This window comes from Macrobrachium nipponense, chromosome 49 (genome assembly GCF_015104395.2).
Source record: "Macrobrachium nipponense isolate FS-2020 chromosome 49, ASM1510439v2, whole genome shotgun sequence".
In the NCBI taxonomy this organism is placed as follows: domain Eukaryota; kingdom Metazoa; phylum Arthropoda; class Malacostraca; order Decapoda; family Palaemonidae; genus Macrobrachium; species Macrobrachium nipponense.
Window position 1 is genome coordinate 18,650,294 of NC_087224.1, and position 17,653 is coordinate 18,667,946.

General features: G+C 36.3%; 1 protein-coding gene across 2 annotated transcripts in view; it reads right to left on the minus strand.

Moving 5' to 3' along the window:
• Positions 1-17,653, minus strand: part of LOC135205363 (RNA polymerase II-associated protein 3-like) — a 68,182-nt gene that overhangs the window by 26,394 nt on the left and 24,135 nt on the right. For both annotated transcript variants that reach the window (XM_064235853.1, XM_064235854.1), the window contains exons 3-5: positions 15,776-15,922; positions 6,477-6,604; positions 1,866-1,998 (exon numbers count right to left, since the gene is read on the minus strand). In XM_064235853.1, coding sequence (XP_064091923.1) covers positions 1,866-1,998; positions 6,477-6,604; positions 15,776-15,922 — 408 coding nt within the window. The remainder of the gene's footprint in view (positions 1-1,865; positions 1,999-6,476; positions 6,605-15,775; positions 15,923-17,653) is intronic.

Consider the following 17,653-nt stretch of genomic DNA (forward strand, 5'->3'; position numbering starts at 1 on the left):
CAAAGAATAATTTTTATTTGATTGTACACTGTTTTTATACATATGTATATGTGAATACACGGTAGCCTATAAATATACACATATATGTAGACACCCAATTAAAATAAATGTTATGTTTATCATTGTTTTACCTTCAAATACTGTTTTCTCAAAGAAGTCCACATTGTCTTCCAAGTTTCAGGTGTGATTTTTTCCCCAGTAATTGAGCAGAAATGGCTGTGGTAAATTTCAAATCCTCATAACTTTGTCCAGTTGCGACAAGTTGTAGTGTAGCTATCAATCTTTCATGGGCTGGTATGGATTTCCTCATACAAGTATCTTGTTTCTTAATTAATAGTTCTACTAATGAGAGCAATTCCAAACAAAGGTCATAATCCATTCAAAGATAATTATAATTGGACCAGTCATCTTTTTCAAATAATAGTTATTTCAAAATGTTGGTGTGAGATAGCTCTTGTAGTTTTAACAACTAACCTTTAGTCCATTTTATTCTATTATATGTTTATTTTTGTTAACCATCATAACCAATAAACCAACTGTGCTCGGAGACAATGTCTTGATATCTTTTGGCGCAGGAGGAGTAACCATGGCTTTCCTCTCACAACAAACCTCAAGAAGAGCTGAGGCATTGACTACAATCCGAAAAGAAGTGTGTGGATAAGACTGAGGTTCTTCAGTCTCTTAGTTCACTCCAACTGACAGTTAGATGTGGGCATGTACGGGGAGCCTTAAGTTCCTGGTGATCACCTGAATCACTCTATGTAGTCTGACCTATACTCTTGTTTTTTTTCCATCTGTCCATCCACCTGTGGTGTTGGTGCATGGTACCACTGTGTCCCAGGCTTTAAATAATATCCTATTTCAAATATTAACGGTGTATTTCGCATACAGTAAATTATTAAAACACTTTTCAGTTGCTAATGTACACCCAGATATCCTTTTATTTACCTAAGTTTACACATAGCGTAACTATTTAAAGCCCGGGACACAGTATTACCATGCAAAAACACCACAGGCGGATGGACAGATGGAAAAAAACAGAGTGTAGCTGTGAATGAGTTGTGGGTTTAGGAGGCGGGTAATTCAGTTAAAACAAAAGGTTGTTAAAAAATAAATTTGTTTCTTTCAAGTTCATTTGTTTCATCATTAACACATTGCACTAACATATCCCGAAGGCTCCAAAGGAATACTGGACAGTACTTCTCCGCTTTCAACTATAATGTCTTTAATAAATATATTTTGCCCCTTGTACACCTTTTCCATTTTTTTGTCAGCCACTTGGCTATCCTGAATATTTTATCTTTTTCCCTCTGCTGTTTGAAGATTCTGATTCCACTCCAACCTCCTCTTCTTTGCCCTTGCCACCTCCCTTGTGGTCTCCCTCCTCTTTTTCCTGGATGCATCTCTCTTCCTCTTCCCTGTCTTCTATCTCTATAGTTGATCATTTATCTGAACAGACCAACAAAATTATTTCTGACCCTAGACTTGGGACCTTTCCCCTACTTGCATCCTCTACAGCATACCATCATTCCAAACATTTACAATGGGAAAAAAATTTCTCCTGCAATCATAATTCATTTTTCTATACTGTTCCAGTCCAGAATGCCATAGTCATTCAACAGTGATGAACAAGTGTTGTGTAAGTTAGAAAAAAAAAATTAAAATTAAAAAAACACTGCCTTTACTTTCAAATTTTGTACTCTACTGTCCACAGTACTAACACAAACAACTTCCTGATGTGCTCACAAGACTGTTACTGTATCACTGAAACTGAGGCCCAATAGACTGGACCATACTGATACAAAAGCCATCATATTTATTAAAACAACTTTGAATATTGCAAAGGCAATTGTGTATGTATTTACCTTCTGGAAGTCTTCAGTTGCACGTTGTATTTTTCCTAGCTTTAGACGGGATGTACCACGTCTCAAGTATGCTTTTATGTAGCTGGGATCTAGTTTGAGACACCGACTACAATCTAGTTCTGCTGCCTCATACCTGAAATGAAGAAAACTATACATGGAAGCTACTCAGAAAAGAAGAGTACATAATGACAGTCCTCAACTCACAACAGGTATATGATCTAAACAAAAATGAATATTAGGTCTGGGTGCTGCATCTGCAGATTTTATAGCCATTGGTTTTACTATTTATCATATTTACAAAAGTGTACTTAGGAAGCAGATCCTCTCTCAAGCATACTTTATTAAAAGTAATGCCTACTTTAGCAACATTACGCTTGTAGAGATTCTTCTCTATTTTTCGAATAGCGGCTTCTTCCATGCTACTTAACCCTTAGAGTGTGGCTGTCGTCTAAACAAGAGCGAGCATCAACACTGGTTTACCACCATAGAAAAATGTTTACCCTTTAAATTACTGGTCCATTTTCTTTTATTCATAATCATAGAATCTCTCTCTCTCTCTCTCTCTCTCTCTCTCTCCTCTCTCTCTCTCTCTCTCTCTATATATATATATATATATATATATATATATATATATATATATATATATATATATATATATATATATATATATATATATATAGTGAGTATCTTTCAGTTGTTGAACAATCGTTTGACCATGGTGGGTTGTTGCCTCCTTACTTGTTCTTGTTTTTCTGTGGGGCAAGTTTTTTACGTCTGTCGTCTTAACTTGAAGTTCGACAGTTGGGTTTAGTATGGCATCGAGGCAGGTCCTCAGCAGCATAGCAGCATGGAGGCGTTTGCAGCGGGTATACCTTACCTGTTGGCTTTGGTAGCAGGAGGATGGTTAGATGATCAAACCATGGTCATCTGTGGGACGGATTTGTTCCAATTTGGCAGCAGACGATTCGGCAGTAATCGCCTATGTCAGGGATGCGTTGTTCCAGTTAGCATTTGGTTGCTGCTTCGGTGTTTTGCGGAGATAGTCTGTCTGTGTCCATTCTCTTTTTTGACAGCTGGGTCTGTCTTGTTATCTCTATGGAGATTGTTTACAGTTTTTGTGTACTGTGTAATGCTACCTGGACTTAGGCTATTTTGGTGCTGTGTGAGTGTTTATTTATTGCCGCTGATTTCTTATTGCATAATTGGCATGCTGCCTGTTTAGTATTGTTCATACTGCCTGTTTGCTATGATTAATAATTTGCTTATTTATGATGTATGTTGATTATTTATGCTGCCTGTTATTTATTCAATGGTTTATGCTGCGAGTGAAATAGTTTTGATATAGCTAAAGTGTTTTTGAATTTGTGGTAAATTGTCTCCAGTTTATATTTTGACTTTATGAGTTTTTTGTTATTTAAGGGGACCGTCCGCTATGGCGGATGACAAGTCAACTTGAAAAAATAAAAAATCGAGTTATTACTTGTATCTATGCAGAAACATGCCGTGCATGCTTTCCATAAGTTTCAGCCAATTATTTTTACAAATAATGAAGATATAGCGGTTTTTAAATGATGACGTCATCGTAACTGCGTCGTCTGTATGACTGAGTTTGACAGAATCGTTTTTGCGTGTTTATTTTTGCATATATACAGGGATTTTTTCAGATTTTTTTCGAGATTCTCATACATCTGGTAGCAATGAAAGGTAGTGTGAATTGAGAGCTGGTAAGAGCGGCTATTTATAGGCAAGAGCCGCGAGACTCAGAGAATGACTCAGTTACGCCACAGACGTCAAAGGAGTTACACGCACTTCGTCACTTGCGTTTGGTCAGTAGCTATTTACATTGTTTTTATAACTTCTTAGTGAACTTATAGCAATGCCGAAGTTACCTAAGATCAAGAAGGCTACTCAGCAACTAAGGCTAGCAAAATTAGCGAAGGCCAGGAGTGTGCTGAAAGAAAAACACGAAAATTCATTGTTATCAGCGCCCTCATTGTCTCATGTCTCGCCGTCAACATCATTGTCTGGTGTCACGCTGAGGGTATTAATACCACTTTTAGGGGTAGGACCAGCATCCTTGATGTAGAAATCAACAATAAAAGTACAAATAAAGTAATTATAATAATGTTGTTTTGACTTTTATAAGAAAAAAGCGAAATTTACATAGCAAATCTTTGGGAGCTCATAACTCAAAAACATACTTATGCGCATGTCGGTAACCATTACTCGGTTATTTATTATCCAATTTTGGAGAGAAAGATATCATTGGAAAGAGGAATAAAAATCCCATAATTCTGTGTGACAGAATTTGATTCTTTCTTTCTTTTTTTTAAGAATTTTTTGAGTGTAGACTCAAAAAAAAAAAAAAAAAAAAAAAAAAAAAAAAAAAAAAAAAAAAAGAAAAAAAAAAAAAAAAAAAAAAAAAAAAAAAAAAAAAAAAAAAAAAAAAAAAAAATCAAAATTCTGTCACACAGAATTGTTCCGTATATAAAGAAGTGTTTATGGTATGATTTTCAATAAAACTGATGTCATATTAGCGGAGATATCTCTACCTTTTTTTTTTTTTTTAAATCATAATTTTTGCTAATAAAACTAAAAGTTTTTGCTCAAATGACTTGAAATTTGTATATGATGAAGGTATTATATATATCTAAAACAAATATGAAAATCATCTATTTTGCGTAATAAATAAAAAAAATAGACATCATAGCGGACGGTCCCCTTTACTCTATTTAGCTATATTTGTATATTTGAATCCTTTGGACAGACTCTCTTGTTTCATTATGTTAATTTTATGTAAATTGCTTTACTTACTAAACCCGGGCTCAACTGTATAAATGTAAAATTAAGTTTTGTAAACAAAGTAATATTAAGGCAAGTTTTGTGTTTTTGCTCCGCTCCTTCTCCTTCGTTTGTCCCAGAGAGAGAGAGAGAGATGAGAGAGAGAGAGAGAGAGAGAGAGAGAGAGATTGATTTGCCTAGTCAAGGTAGGCCAGGATTTGTGGACATTGTTTGGGAAATGATAAATGAGTACTGAATTATTTGGAATGTGTTGAAAAGTTAGTACTGACTGAGCAATGCAAGCTAAACTCATAACACCAGTCATTATTATTTTTTCTGGCATTTCCTGCCTTGCTTTTGCTTCACATGCACGGTTGTGTAGGTTATATTACATTTGTTTTCAGCTCTAGTTTTACATTTTTATCTAAGAAAATTATTGTTTTATTTGTTTTTGTATCACTCACACAACTATGTAGCCTATTGCTGTGTAGGTTAAGCTTAGTTTTCAGCCTGGAAAAGTTTGAATAAGAGTTACCCTTTGATCAATGGTTAGTTACCACTGATCAAACTAACTCTTATCTTGTACCAGTTTACATGGTTTTGCAAATGGATTGTTGGAAGGTTATTCAAAAAGGCCAATGATTGGTAAGAGGAGACTGGAATCACCATTATCAAACAGACCCACAGGTAGGCATTTCATTACTCAATTTGTAAACAAAAATCACAAGCCTGATTATATTGTTTGGAGTATAAGAAGTACTGGCTGCTGCTTGAAGAAAAAAGGGCAGTGCCAAAGAAGACAAACGACATATCACTGTGAAACCTGTCCTAACAAACTGCCTTTGTGCATTTTCCATGCTTTAAAATGTACAATACTGTAAGTAAGTACAAAAAGACCTGTGAATGTAAAAAGCTATACAAAAACAGTGGTTAGCTGAAGTTTTATTTTAAAAGTTTTCTAAATGAAAATACCCATTTCATTTGAGAAGAGATTTTTTTATATATATATAATGCACTAAATATTTTTCAATTTCATTCCTGTTTTTATATCATATATAAAAGGCTCTCTCTGTTATTTTCATTTAATAAAAATTGAACTGTACAAAATAAAAGTTATATTGCAAATTCTTTTCCAGTCTTTCTTTCAATACTACAAAATCTCAAAAAAGTGATACGTAAAAGGTACCTATTTTACAAAAAAAAAAAAAAAAAAAAAAAAAAAAAAAAAAAACAAAAAAAAGTAAGTTTGTGTAGAGTTATTTATCAAAATGGTTGCAAATTCAATCCACATGCCTTCTCTTTAGTTTTAGCTCCCCAAATAAAATGCTGGGTCAAGAATCATGTATCATGCACTCCAAAGGTGTTTTTTTTGCTTTTTTGTTTACCATTTTTCTAAAAAAAAAAAAAAAAAAAAAAAAAAAAAAAAAAAAAAAAAAAAAAAAAAAAAAAAAAAGGGTATTTTTCAGGACTTTAATAACATCTTAAGAAAAAAAATAATGCCAGATATGGAAAATATAGGTCCTGTTCTTATAGCAAGAGGTATATAGAGCCAATTGGAACATTTTCATTTTTTTTATGAAGTTTTACGCACCCAAGGGGGGAAATTCCAAATACAGGGTCAAGATTGGTGTATGTAATTCAATTTTTACAGATAAACTATGATATCATAGTCATCAAAGGCATTTACGATTTCTCTCCGCTGCTATTCGAAAAATAGAGAAGAATTTCTACAAGCGTAACACTGCTGTCATAGCCTTACTTTTTAATAAATTTATACAAGTGATTATTTATACATTTTGTCAAAAATACTACTAAAAGACATCCACTTACTTTTCTAGTTTTATGTATGCCATGGCTCGGTTTGCCGGCAAAATGGGATTTGTTGGATCGAGCGCCATCCCCTGGGTATATTTGGCAATGGCATCCTCCAGTCGGTTGTTACTATAATGCTTATTACCCTACAAGAGATGGGAAAATGACAATACTGCATTTACAAAATTTACATTAAACATAAAAAGGACATTTTTATAAAATTAAGTTCTATATACACTTACCCAGTAATTACTTAGCTAAGAGTTTCATCTTGACAGCAGATTAAAATTGAAAATTCACAATAGTGACACTTTTGTTTATGTAGGTGACTAGACTGGCCCCTTTCAGGGTAAGAGGAACAACTCAGTCATGAGCTCAATTTTTTCATGCTCAAAGGTCCATTTTTATTTAACTAACTTACCCAGTAATTACTTATCTGAATCCATATTGACAGGCAGAAGGATTCATGGACATAGTGTAATGATAGCTATAAGAAATAATAGTAGATAGGGTAGTGTAAAAACAGAAAGAGAGAATAATCAGAGTACAGTGAAAATAATGAGAAAGAGAAAGAGAGAGAGAATTGAGCTTTGGTGTGTGAGTCAAAATTTGATCAACAAGCCTAGATGTAATAAAACCTTAGTCACAGGACGTTGGGCCTTAACACTGTTGCAATCAAAATCTTAAGACCACCATAAAATCTTTGACCTGTGACCTCGCACCAGACTCACTCAGTATTAGAGTAACATAATTTTCTGATTTATTCAAGTCAACCTTGTTCTAGATTTAAGTACATTATTTCTTAAGGCAGTTAATGTTAAGTATTTAGTGTTTTGTTTACGGTATAGTTTCTCGCCTCCTCCCCGCTCACGTAATTGCCTTAACTATCGTTTTAACGATTGTGGTTTGTTTATTTTTCGAGTGCGGCATGACTCCTGGTGGTCTTTATGGCCTATCGGCCTTGGTGTTTGTTATTATAAGGTGTTTAGACTGTAATTCATAGGTAGGAATTTAAGTGTTTTCTCACTTTTATCCTTCACCTTCTTTCCTTCACTTATAGTTATAGGTATATTTGGATTTTGGTCTGGCCAGCCATTGTATGGATATATTCCGGTTTAGTTGTATTCCTGTGTTCGTTCTCTTTCATTTTTCTATCTACGGCTTAGTTTTCTTAGCATTTAGGAATCCTACGGGATTATTTGAGGACTACTGTACGTCCTTTTCAGTCACAAGGTTGACTTAATTTGTTATTTTTTTGTGAATAAATATTGTTGAGTTTTCCCTTTTGTTTTCGTCTCCACTAACCATTTTACGCTGAGTATTTTTTGAACATCACTGAGAGTATAAATAGTGCAATAAAAGACCTGCACCACGACCCAATAAAGGGGGCCGTAACACTCAGCTTCTATTGATAATACAGCTCCACCTCCAGGAGGAGGTATTAACATGCTACATTAACTGACTCTGCCTGGAAGAGGAGGAATTAACATGTTAACCCCACCTAAAAGGGGATGGGGAAAGATAAGAAAGAATCCACTCCACAAATAAAGAATCCATTGGGCGGAGAACTATAACCTACACCGCCTAAGGAAGTTGGGCCAAATTCGATCCTGGGGTAGCTGATTGCAAAGCCAGAAGATAGAGAGAGGACCAGCTGCCACCATACAGTAAAGAAGCAAAACTTTGCCAGTGGTCCAAACAAGATTTTCCATTTTTTAAACTCGTAGTTGTAACTTGTATTCTTTGCAATTGTGAAGAAAGAAACTTTGCTGTTCATCTCACTCAAACTTCTCCTGAGAGACTAATAATATTACTAATCCAGAACTAACATTTAAGAAGAAGCATAAAGTCAAAAACAGAACCAGACTGCAGAACAGATCATCAAGAAGAAAGAAGCAGGTAAGAGAACATACACTCGAACATTCTACAGCAGTATAACAATAGTGTACCCCAAAACATTAATAGTAAAGATAATGAAATCAAGAATAGAAAAAAGGCTAGAACTTATACAATGCTTGTTGTTCTTCACCTGGTGAGAGAGCTGCTCCAGGTAGATACTGCCACTGGTTGGCGCTTGTCTCAACCTTGTAGCGTGGCAGTATGGCCAGGATCACCTCCACTGAAGTGGGTACTTCTCACCGAAGTAGTCCAACTGCTGGTGACATACAAGTGGAAGCTTTTACGACGAAGGATATTTCCGAAGACCAACAAAGCAAACAATATTTGCCCCTGCCCAAGCAGCAGTAAAACAAACTTAACAACCAGAAAAAATGACAAATTTTCTAAGACAATTTGTATTTTTCATAGCTACAAACCTGAGGTCTTAACAATAGGATAGAATACGATAATTTCTAGCGCCTAGCTGGATCCGGTTAAAAAACAGCTGAAAGCAAGGAATCTTGTGATATCTGGCACGCATGCATATATTGGGTGAAGGGTTCACCTGTGATCACGCGTCAGTCTTTCCCAACTCAGGATGTCTTAAGGGGGCCGGCCGGCTAATGCCGTTTTTTAACGACAGGACTTTGACATTCATACCACTTAATAAGGTGACTTGGGACATCTTCAAACCGCATATGATTTTCGCCTCTGACCTTCGGTTTTGTGACGCCAGGGCAATTTATCCCGAAAATAACCATTTTTCAAATTCTATCTCCTCCCTTGATATTTAATATTAAGACCTGGGATTACTACCATATATAGACCTGATATCGACCTCCAATCAAATGGAGAGTTTTTTTTCTAAAAGTCATTTTTTTTGCTAGATATGAATTTTTCAATGTGGTAAAAAAATAAACCCTATTTATAAAAAAAAGACGAAAAAAAATAGGAAAAAAGGGCTCTATTTGATTGTTCTATAATGTCTTTCTGAGTTATATACCAAATTCCAATGTTATAGCTTCAAAACCAAGTGAGGAGATAGATTTTGAAGGTCAATAAGTATAGTTTTGAGATACGGGAGTTCAAAGTTTTCCTTCGTATTTCTATAAAGACAATGTTAATAAATAATGATTATTATGAATGTATATTACTTTTTTGTGTATTAATAAACCAAAACTATTTTATTTATCATAATTTAATCATAAATGATGATCCCTTTGCTCATATATCGTAGCCTGGGGCACTGCTTGAGGCAAGATGGGGCACTCCTTCCTACGTAACCCCCTCTCCCCCCTTCACTAACTCGGCTTATTACAGCGAATTTTCTTCTGTATGTTAGCGAGATGTTTTCCTTGTATTTTCCTCTTTGGCATGATGACATTCTTGCCGAAACAAAGATAAACAAACGTAAATGCAAGAGAATGTCAAAGGTGAAACTCGAAGGTGTACTCTCTTTTTACAAAGACAATTTAATAAATCCTGATTATTATGAATTTCATAATCCATTTTGGGTATTAAAAAACCAAAACTATGTTATTTATCATAGATGAAGATCTCTTTGCTCAAAGATCATAGCCTTGGGCACAGTGTGACATGTGCTGTCAGGCAAGAAGGGGGCGTTACTAGACAACCCTCCCCTCTCTCTTCACTAACTATGCGTATATTATGATATTCTGTAATAATACTTTAGCGATTTTTCTTCGTCTGTATGTTAGCGAGATGTTTTCCTTGTCTTTTCCTCATTGGCATGATGAACTTCTTGCCGAAACATACATAAACATACGTAAAAACAAGCGAATCACGAGGTGAAACTCGAACGTGTAATCTACTTGACGTCTATGGTCCAACTGATTCATGATTGAACCAGATACTCGCTTCAGACGCTTCTGCGAGCCACGGAATCTCTACAGATGCCATTTCTCACAATTTCTTTACCAATAATTATCAAAATTTACAGTAACAGAAGAAATATTGCATTTTCTTGTATGGATGAATGTTTTAGGCTTATTGAGTTATGTTTACTAATTACCCTGTAACTACGAAAGTAAGAGGAATTTTGACGAAATATTTCGTATACGTATTCTCAATTGCCATATGAAGCTCCATGAATTTTTTCATGACTTTGCATTTTTCGCCCTATACCACCATATATAGGGGTTCCGGCCGGCCCCCTTAACAAAAAGAGGGGCGGCAAGAGGCGGGCAGTATAATGTTAAGACCTCAGGTCTGTAGCTATGAAAAATACAAATTGTCTTAGAAAATTTGTCATTTGTTCATACGCAAACAAACCCACCAGTCCAGCTTCCATAAGAAATGACTTCTGGAGAGGGACTGAAGCCCATTGAGAAGCTAGATAAATTGATATCTAACCACTCAGACCCTGAGTGATGTACAATGATATGTGGGAGAATCATTGCATAGGGAACCAAAAAGAAACTTGACTGTCTAATAGCAAACCAACACACCATGGTTTGTACTACTTGCAACTCCTCCTTGCCTAGGAGCGGAGCATATGCTACTGAATAGAGGGTTTGACATTTGCATAAGTGACCACACTATCAGTATGACTACCTTACTCATTGTATCAGACCAGTCCAGCGAATGACGTCATGTGCTCTAGCCTGCACAGACAAGGTGGTAGTGGAATCATCAAGAGACAAGTATGCCTGTCTGATGGCTTCCCGTATCCAAAAAGACACTCTTTCTCGTACGGCCTGTGCTAACAATAAGTCTGCAGCAGCCTGGTCCAAGGTGCCGAGTCCTTTTAAGAAAGAAACGCAGGGCCCACACGGGGAACAACAAACACTCTTGAGCATCATCACCCACAAGTCATTCAGTGATGGAATGGAAAACTAAGTGAACCTGTAATCGTGCACAGAGGGATATAGGGTCTTGGCCACGGAATCCAGCACAATTTCGAAGGACAACAACCCCCAACCCCTGGCGTACTTCACGTCATAGTTCAGATCGTGCCAACACCTGGCGTACTTCACGTCATAGTTCAGATTGTGGAGCTCTCCTACCCTGTTGGAAGATGCAAGGTTAGAAGGAAAACTGCCTTGAGCGTCAAGTTCCTGTCAGATGAGCGACACACAGGCTCATATGGACTCTTAGTGAAGCTCTTGAGAAAAGGAAACATCCCACGTCTGAGGCTTGAGCTCTCTAGGAGCACTTGACTGTTCAAACTCCTTAACTAGCAAGGAAAGTTACCAGGAAGAGGAGATATCGATACCTTTAAGGCGTAACACCAAACTCAGGGCCGCCCTGTAGTTTCTAATGGCAGAAACGGCCAAATGTTTATCGTCTCTGAGGAAGGTTAAAAGTCTGCTATTTGTTGAATAGAGGTTGCGAGAGGAGAAAAACCCTGTTAAGACACCAATCACAGTAGATCGCTTATTGCCTTGGAAACTGTAGAGGTCGACACTCTGAGAATTTTGAACATACGCCCTGCCGTCCTTCTGAGAAAAGCCTCTTGCTCGGAGGAGAAACTTAACCCTCTTACGCCGAAGGGGTATAATAAAAATTGTCTCCCGTATGCCGGGGAGGTCTCGGAGTGAGCGCGGAAGCTGAAAAAATATTTTTTTCAAAAAATCACAGCGCGCTTAGTTTTCAAGATTAAGAGTTCATTTTTGGCTCCTATTTTTGTCATTGCCTGAAGTTTAGTATGCAACCATCAGAAATGAAAAAATATCATTATCATATATAAATAATGCCATATATGATAGCGCAAAAACAAAATTTCATATATAATTGTATTCAAATCGCGCTGTGAGCAAAACGGTTAAATCTAATGAGTTAACTTTTTTTCATTATATTGTAAACTAAATTGCGATCATTTTGGTATATAACACATTGTAAAACGATCAAAGCAACACAGAGAAAATATTATCACAATATGATGCATAAATTCGTAATGCGCGGACATAAAAAATTTTTTTTTCAAAAATTCACCATAAACCAAAATACTGTTCTTCCAATTTGTTTCAAAATGAAGATAAATGATTGAATATTACTATACTGTAAGAGTTTTAGCTTACAATTGCAGTTTTCGACCATTTCGGACGAGTTAAAGTTGACCAAATGTCAAAATTTTTATATATATTTTTTTATATGCAAATATTTAGAAAATGAGAAAAGCTATTACCTTCAAATATTTTTTTTTGTATTCTACATAAAATTGTGCACATTTTTATATATAAAACTCTATGAAATGCCTAATATGAAAGGTAGTAAATATTAGGAGAATGCGACATACACATTTCGGAGATTGGCGGTGGAGAATCGGCGCGTGGAGGGAAGGAAAAAGTTTTTTCAAAAATTCACCATAAATCTAAATATTGTGCTAGAGACTTCGAATTTGTTTCAAAATGAAGATAGATGACTGAATATTACTATGTAAGAGTTTTTGCTTACAATTGCGTTTTTCGACCATTTCGGTTGAGTCAAAGTTGGACCGAACGTAGTTTTTTCTATTTATCGTGATTTATATGCAATTTTTTTCGAAAATGATAAAAGCTACAACCTTCAAATATTTTTAGTTATATTCTACATGAAATTGCACACATTTTCATATATAAATCTTTATGTAACAGCTAATTTAAAATGGTGCAAACATTACGACAATCGGACGAAAAAATGTCTGATTTTTTCGGAAGAGTTACCGCACGGACGTAAGGAAAAGTTTATTTCATAAATTCACCATAAATCGAAATATTGTGTGTTAGAGACTTCCAATTCGTTGCAAAATAAAGGTAAATGATTAAATATATTACTAGAATGTAATAGTTTTAGCTTAAAATTGCATTTTTTGACCATTTCGGTCAAGTCAAAGTTGACCGAAGGTTGAAATTTTGGCACTTATCATTATTTATATGAAAATATTTCAAAATTGATAAAAGCTACAACCATGGGTTGTTTTTAGTTGTATTCTACATGAAATTGTGCACATTTTCATATATAAAACTTTATGTAACCGTTAATTTAAAATGGTGCAAACATTACGACAATCGGACGAAAAATTTATGATTTTTTCGGTAGAGTTACTGCACAGACGTAAGAAAAAAGTTTTTTCATAAATTCACCATAAATCAAAATATTGTGCTAGAGACTTCCAATTTGTTGCAAAATGCAGGTAAATGATTGAATATTACTAGAATATAAGAGTTTTAGCTTACAATTACATTTTTGGACCATTTCGGTAGAGTCAAAGTTGATCAAAGGTTGAAATTTTGGCACTTGATCGTTATTTATATGAAAATTTTTTATAACTGACAATAGCTACAACCATGAGTTGTTTTTAGTTGTATTCTACATGACATTGTGCACATTTTCATATATAATACTCCATGTAACGGCTAATATAAAATGGTGCAAAAATTATGTCAAAGTGACTAAATAATTTCTGAGATGTGTCGCTGATACTTTTTAGTGCGATAAGAAAAAAATTCGCGCTTGCGCGCCTGCGTAACCATAGTAAACAAAACAACGCCTTGATCCGTGAGCTCCCAGCATCCCCCAAGGTGCGTGATTCAAAAGTTTTCGCCTAGTAGGCCTATAACTATTTTTCCGCGAATTTTTAAAAAAACTTTTTTATATTGACGTACCATATGTCCATTCGGCACCCAACAGACAATTTATATCGACGTTTAATACGTCCAATCAGCGTTAAAGGGTTAAGGAAGAGGAATGTCCTGGAAAAGTTGGTTAGGATGGTTGAGATGATATGTTAAGAATGAGCACAAAATTAATAACAGCAGTTGGGGAAACAGAAAACTCTGAAATTAGTGTTGGATTACACCAGGGGTCAGCATTAAGCCCATTTTTGTTTGTGCTGGTCATGGATGTGTTGTGTGAAGAAATCAGGAATGAAGTGTTGTGTGACATGTTGTATGGCGATGATCTGGTGATTACTGCCGAAGATGAGAAAGACCTACAGAGAAGGGCTGGGGAGTGGCAGGAGTCTTTAGAGAGGGGTGGCTTAAAGGTGACACAGGTTTGGGTAAGCAGCAGAAAAGATAAGAGACAGAATAGTAATACAAGAAAGAAGAGGCGCAACTATAAAACAGACTGAAAAGTTTAAATACTTAGGATCTACTTTAAGCCAAGAAGGAAGATGTGAGGCTGAAGTTGACAGTAGGATAAAAGCGGCATTGGGGGAAGTGGAGAGATGTAGCTTGAGTAGTATGTGATAAGAAAATGCCAATTAAGCTAAAAGTCAAGATCTATAGCACAGTGAAAAGACAGTGTTAATGTACGGATCAGAAACATGGGCTCTAAGAAGAAAAGAGGAAGTAAAGCTTGAGAGAATAGAGATGACAATGCTGAGGTAGATTATGGGAATATCACTGCTTGAGAGAATGGAAAATGATGAAATAAGAAGAAGGGTTGGCTTAGTAAAGATTTCACAGGTGATAAGAGAGTCACAATTGAGATGGTATGGGCATGTGTTAAGGATGGAGGATGAGGAGAGAGTGAAGAGGGCTTGGAAAGAACGGTTAGCAGAAGAAGATCAAGAGGGAGACAGAGAATTAGATGGCGAGATAAAGTGAAGAAGATATGGAAAGAAGAGGTCTGGTTGAGGATGCCTTTGAGAGAAGGCAGTGGAGAAGGTGCATCAAGCAAACCACCCCGTAATGTAGGGATAACGGTGGGAAAGAAGAAGAAGGTAATGAAAGTGATTAATTTAGTAGGATAGACAACAGCTACTAGATGTAAGATTAGTACACTGGCTAGCCAAATATTTTACTTCGGCTCTAGAAGATGCTTTTCCTTTTACAGTCTCTCTCTCTAACTTAGAAAGGTGAGAAGCTAATCTCTTCCATCTTTTCTAATCCCATTCTTTACTTCAGACACCTTGCACATCAAATCAAAAGAACAGACCTGTCCTCTACGTGCAGTGCACAAGGTATGGAAGTCATAGCAAGCTTTCGGAAAGGCTGCAATATATTGAAAGCCATAAGAGCTAGTCTGACACTGTCAACAAGTAGTAAAGTCAAAATGGGACTTAAATAGAATTCAAATCCAAGCTGTGATTCTTAGCACCGTGTGGTCTTAAGCCAGCAGAAACAAATTGGCCTCTGGGCAGAGATGTTCCTCTCTTACCCTGAAAATGGGCAGGACTTAGTCACCTACATAAACATGAGAATGTCGCTACCCCGAATTTTCAATTTTTTAGCTGCCAACTAGTAGACACTCTTAGCTAAGTAGTAACTAGGTAAGTTACTTATATAAAAAATAGCTATTCCATTATGGTGTCTGCTTTTTTTATTTTATTTTATTTGTTTTATAATACATGCAATTCTTAATTTTTGCCCCATTCTTGGTTAAGAATAAATTATAAGCTTTGCACAGTCTCTAGATGATCCTACCTTACTGGTGAAAATATAAACTTCAACATTAATAAATTTAAACTTCAACAACATTAATAGTGGACTTACTTCATCTTTAAGTTTGACGGCTCTTTCCTTCTTGCTAAGGCTGGGTGTTTTGTTTGAACTATGTGAGCTTATTTCAGTAGTTTGGGATTCTGAGGTTTCTGATGGCAATTCTTTGTCATCATCATCATCAGACTCAAGGGCTTTACTCTGCAAAAATGAATTTATATGAGAGCATCAGCAAAACTAACTAAAAATACTGTACTGTATTGCCTCCTACATTCTATATGAAGAAAAGATTGACAATTAATGCATTACACTAGGAACATTCAGGCACTGCATGAAAACAGTAATTCACGTATCAAAATAAAGAAAACGGAACACTCAAATCTACATCATGACTCCAAGGTACACAGATTCCATCTAAATGTATTATAAATAAAGGAAATAAATACCAAAGTCCTGATTTTCCTTTTAGTCTTTTCTCTTGTGCATGACATTTCAGAGGATCTTCAAGTGTTTGTTGAATATATAATACAACATTGTGCTTCTCCCTCCACAAGCATGAATCACTGAGTGACCACAGAGTCAACAAGAAAGCATGCTTCCCTATGACAACACTCCTCCTAAAAATGGTATAAAAATATTAAATCCAACAGTGGAATCTTGATTGTTATTATAAGTAAATAATGACAGTCTGTAATGATAGCTATAAGAAATAATAGTAAATAGGGTAGTGTAAAAACAGAAAGAGAGAGAATAATCAAAGTACAGTGAAAATAACGAGAAAGAGAAAGAAAGAGAGAGAGAATTGAGCTTTGGTGTGTGAGTCAAAATTTCATCAACAAGCCTAGACGTAACAGAACCTTAGTCACAGGACGTTGGGCCATAACACTGTCGCAATTGAAATCTTAAGACCACCAAAAAATCTTTGACCTGTGACCTTGCATGAGACTTACTCAGCTTCTATCGATAATGAAGCTCCACCTCCAGGAGGAGGAATTGGCATGTTAAATTAAATGACTCCACCTGGAAGAGAGGGAATTAACATGTTAACCCCACCTAAAAGGGGATGGGGAAAGATAAGAAAGGATCCGCTCCACGAATCAAGAATCCATTTGGGCGGAGAACTAGAACCTAAACCGCCTTAGGAGGTTGGGCCAAATTTGACCCTGGGGGTAGCTGATTTTCAGAACGCCAGAAGAAGAGACAACATGATATCCTAATTTACCTTGATCTTTCCTTTTTTGCATTTAGAGAAAAACTGCGCTTCTCCATAATTGCGCCTGTTACTTGTTTTCCAACTTTCCTCTCAGATGCAGGCCTACTGTCCTTCCAAAGGTGGCCTTGCACTAGAGCTTTTTTTCTCCAGCAGCGAGCCGTTGCTGCCGAAAATGGAAAATTGGGAGCTTTTAGCTCGAGAGTCGGGAAGCAGCAAGCCATGAACCGCGAGCAACCGCGTAGTGTACACAAACAAGATGGCTGCTGCTGATAGGACGTACTCTCAGACGTTTGGCTTCTCTTCTCCTGAGCCACTCTCGAACCCACAAACGTTTTCCGAGAAAACACATCACTGCAGCACATTTTGCAACAGTCCGACAATTTCTGGGCGCCATGATGATATCAGCTGATCAGTTTTGTTTACTTTTTCCTACTGCTCCTTGAAACTACGAGGTCCTAGTGTGACTATACAACACTTTTGATCGTAAGCAGCGGCTGGATGCTGGCCAAAACAGCGAGCAAGAAATGACTAGTGTGATACCAGCTTAATAAGTACTCTTTACCATCCTTTCTATCATATTTCTTTAAAATAAAAACTGACCTATCCTTACTTCCTTTCTACTGAGGCAATAGAGTGCTCACCTTCCTTTTTGGAGGGATAAGTTCTAGGTCCCATCACAAAAATGCAAAATCCCCTCTAAAAGCACTTTTAACTGCCAA